Here is a 4,078-nt window from a genome sequence, read left to right as displayed (position 1 = left end):
TTTTTCAGTCTGAATAATGATAGATAAATATAAGGCAAAATAATGAGGACAAAATTAGTTAACATAATTTTACCGTCCAAAAAGAGCCATTTACCTTTTCAAGCAGCAAGGCTCTTCTTCAAAGAATCTATGACTGGTTAGCCACAATACGCATACCAAAGTACATAGGTAGAAATGAGCTAGCTAATAATATCATAAAAGTCATGCAAAAAACTAATCATTTCTAATAATACAAAGAGAAGTTATTGATTTTATTTTTACGTTTCATCACATTCCATTCAAGAGTAAAATGTTACATCATAAAAAAAAAATCATTTTGTTTTTTGTGCGCTCCTTTTCCAATAATAAAAGGATTCCGACACCTACATTTATATCATAGACAAAACGTTTCTAAAAGTTGAGCTTTAAGTCATATACCGATACAATGTATTATGGATAAGTATTCCCAACAATAATTGCATTGTCCCATACTGAACAAAACAAACTCTCTTCCATACAACTAGAGTTTGTCACTTACAACTATGAAGGTAACTAGAAGTTCGCAAAAGTTGTATAGATAGTTTGTTAAAGTAAAATTATTTGATAAAACTAGTTTTAGAACAAACTGAAATTTGAAAATAACTAAAAAGAACATTAATATTTATTAAAAATAAATTTTTTTAATAATTTATTTTAATTCAACATTTAATATTTATTTATAATTAATCTTATATTGAATCATAAATAAGGTAAGAAGAATATAAGAGGTAAGATTATACAATACTAAATAAATAATAAGGTTTTTAGTTATGGATAACCAATGCAATTTGTTGAAAATTTGATGGAAAGATTGGAAGAGAATGTTAAAATGTCCTTTGAGTTTCACAATGTCACTTCAATCAACTTTCTAAAAACTATTTTTTTTTTATATTCTACAAAATCTTATTAAAAGTTATAAGCCTCAATTTTTATTTACCAAACAACTCTTTAACTAAGTAAAAATCTAGAAAATAAATGAAAAGATACATATTTGCCATGCCTAACAATGCCAATATAAACCATAGAAGTATCAAAATCTTGTAAATAATTTTTTCTTCCTATCATGACTACTTGCCTCATAGCACCATTCAATCCTAATCACAAAGAGAAAAATGAGTGAAGAAGGGATTCCCTCCTTATAAGGGAACATGTCTCCTATTTCATAAAGTGTATTACTATATGTATTATTGTTTGTGACTAATTAAAAAATGTATTTAAGTTATAAATTTAATAATTAAATATTTTTTGATCAATTACAAACAATAACACATGAAATGATACACTATTTTGGGACTGTCTTCCCATTAAACATATCCCAACTTCCACCTCAATAATATCTTTCTAGTATACGTCATTCTAAAGACCATTGAAATCATAACAAAATGACATAAGCCATATTTGATTAATATGATATCACATGTCACATTATGTGTGAGCAATAAACCAGTTGGTGGGTTTGATCCGAGTTATTTCTTATCTAATCCTAAATGTTGGTAAAAAAAAAAAAATTTAATATGAATTATCTCTAGACCCAACTTTGAATATCGATCAGATCAACCTTTAAATCTGAACCTGACCCTAGATCTCATTTAGATAAAATATTCTTCATATTATTAATTATTATGAATATATAATTTGATATATATGTATATATTAATAATGTATATATGATCGAAAAATATATAATTAATAATACATTCGACCAAAGAGATATCATCATGTTGTATATGATTGAATAGATACACATACAAACATGATAAATGAGTGACCATGAGATAGCTCGATAGATCGAGTCATGATTGTCTCTTATCCGATCCTAAATATTGTATGCATATACTTTTTGAATCCAAATTGAACCCTAGACTCTATAAAATCCAACCATATTCAGACCCGATTATGATCGGCTTAAACCAAGTGAACACGTAGGATCGAATCCTCCTCACCGAATTCTATAAGAACAATTTTAATTTCGTTTTATTAATTTATCAATTATTGTTGATGAAAGAATTCTACATCTTGTATTAAATAAATCATAATATATCAAATACGATATAAGCTATCATTATGAAACACGATCCAACTAATTTATTGTTGGTGATGAATCTTATATGTTGCTAAGTGCCAAACAAAGACAAATTATTCTCATGGTGGTTGGAGCTAATGGTAAAACCCAAAGCAAAAATAATGTGAACCATCGTAATCAATCTTTCATTTTCAACAGATTTTGCCGCTTCACCAACCGTAGATCACGATTACTTGTTTACGCAATCTCATTGCTTTATCTTCATCCATTCTTCTTCATTTTCTCTCTCTTTTCTTCATCGCATTTCGTTCCAATATGGCCGAGGATAAGTGTTGGCCTTCAAACGCCGAGGTACTTATATCTCTCTCGATCTGATCTCTGAATTTGTTTAATTTACTTGATTATTTAATTTACTACTAATCATAAATGGTGACAATGTTGTTTCGATTTGATTCGATTTACGGTGATGCATTTGTTTACATGTTTTGATAGGATTGTGTTGTATTTTAGACTTTTAGTCATTTGATCTTGATTGGTTTGTCACATATGGAGCACATCTATTGTGTCAAAAAGTGTCACTGTCAAAAAAAAAAGTATCAGTGCATGTGTCATTGTCCATGATTGGTTAAAAAATACTTTTAACTAAATAATTTAATGATTGAGTACAGTCAGATGTAGTCACACACTTTTCTTTTTGGGACGGAAGATGTGTTCCCCTTTTCATATTTAGGTGCAAAATGATATTTCTACACATTTTTATTAACTTATATTGTTTTTATTCATTTAAATGAAAGAATATTTGCAATGTGTTCCCAAGAATTTACATTGTTTTACCTTTGTGTCATGTTTTCCGGATCGATCCTGTGACTATGATAGCAACTTGTTAATTTTTTTATTGTTTAGTTTTTTATTCTTGTACAAATTTGAGTAGAATTTTGCAATGGAGGTGGAAATAATTGACAAATTAACATTTCCTCATCCAATACTCTTTGAATTGATGATTAATCCATATGTAACCTGCAGCTAAATGAAATCAGAGAGATAGTTTCTTGTATGGCAAGGGTCAATAAAGAGGAAGTTCGAGTAGTAGTATCTCCCTATCGTATTTGTCCTTTGGGGGCACACATTGATCATCAGGTACTTCAATATATCTTTCTGTTGTATTGGTGAAATGAAAATCAATGATTCATCTTCAAAAAGTTTCATAGAAAGCCTGTGAAATTGTGATTAGCAATATGCACTAGAGCACTGAGGCCAGGCAGATAAATTTAACCAGTTCAACGATTAAACAATATTCTCAGCAGTTTCACTTTCCTTTGGTATTTGCAGGGTGGGACTGTTGCTGCTATGACGATTAATAGGGGAATACTTCTTGGGTTTACCCCTTCCGGTAGTAGCCAGGTAAAACTCGATAATGTTCTTGATATACAATCTTGAAAAACATTGAAAAAACATCTGGACATTTCCTTTGTTCAACTAGCAGGTAAGCATATCATTAAGGTGAATCGGTACTGTTTAGACTAGGCTTCTGAAATTTATTTGCTTGTTTGAAGTTTTAGCTTGTAAGTTAAGTTTTTAATGGAAACATATCTCCTTATTATTCATGATGCTTTCATTTGTTAGATGAATGACCCCCTCGGGAATTTTCATGTAGGTTGTAATTCGTTCAGGACAGTTTAAAGGAGAAGTCGAGTTCAGGTCTGTGGTAGTTGATCATAAGGCTTTCTGTTTTCCCAAGTTTATTCAATTATTTATTATTCTGAAGTTTTCTTTCATTGCTCATAAATTATCCTGGGTGAATTTATGCTTCAAGCATTAGTGTCGACGTGCCTCCTCTAAGAAAATCATTAGCATTACAAGACATGCTGAATAATGGTTAGTGAGGATTAATATAGTTGTTAACTCTTACTAATGAAGTGGCGCCTAAGTGGCTATCATTAGTCTTGGCTGAATGATGGGTTCTGTCAGAAGTAACTGGTATATGATTCCAATTGCCAGACTTTCTTCCTCTCCTAGTATTTTTTCTTCTTTGGAGGG

General features: G+C 30.2%; 1 protein-coding gene across 1 annotated transcript in view; it reads left to right on the top strand.

Moving 5' to 3' along the window:
- Positions 2,106-4,078, top strand: part of LOC109349868 (galacturonokinase-like) — a 9,310-nt gene continuing 7,337 nt past the window's right edge. Inside the window, exons 1-4 of the mRNA XM_019590893.1 lie at positions 2,106-2,392; positions 3,065-3,178; positions 3,371-3,442; positions 3,696-3,739. Coding sequence (XP_019446438.1) covers positions 2,357-2,392; positions 3,065-3,178; positions 3,371-3,442; positions 3,696-3,739 — 266 coding nt within the window. The 5' untranslated portion in view covers positions 2,106-2,356. The remainder of the gene's footprint in view (positions 2,393-3,064; positions 3,179-3,370; positions 3,443-3,695; positions 3,740-4,078) is intronic.

The sequence above is a fragment of the Lupinus angustifolius genome, chromosome LG06, assembly GCF_001865875.1.
Source record: "Lupinus angustifolius cultivar Tanjil chromosome LG06, LupAngTanjil_v1.0, whole genome shotgun sequence".
NCBI lineage: Eukaryota > Viridiplantae > Streptophyta > Magnoliopsida > Fabales > Fabaceae > Lupinus > Lupinus angustifolius.
Note: the sequence above shows the minus strand (reverse complement) of the source record. Positions and strands in the feature narration are given on the sequence as shown.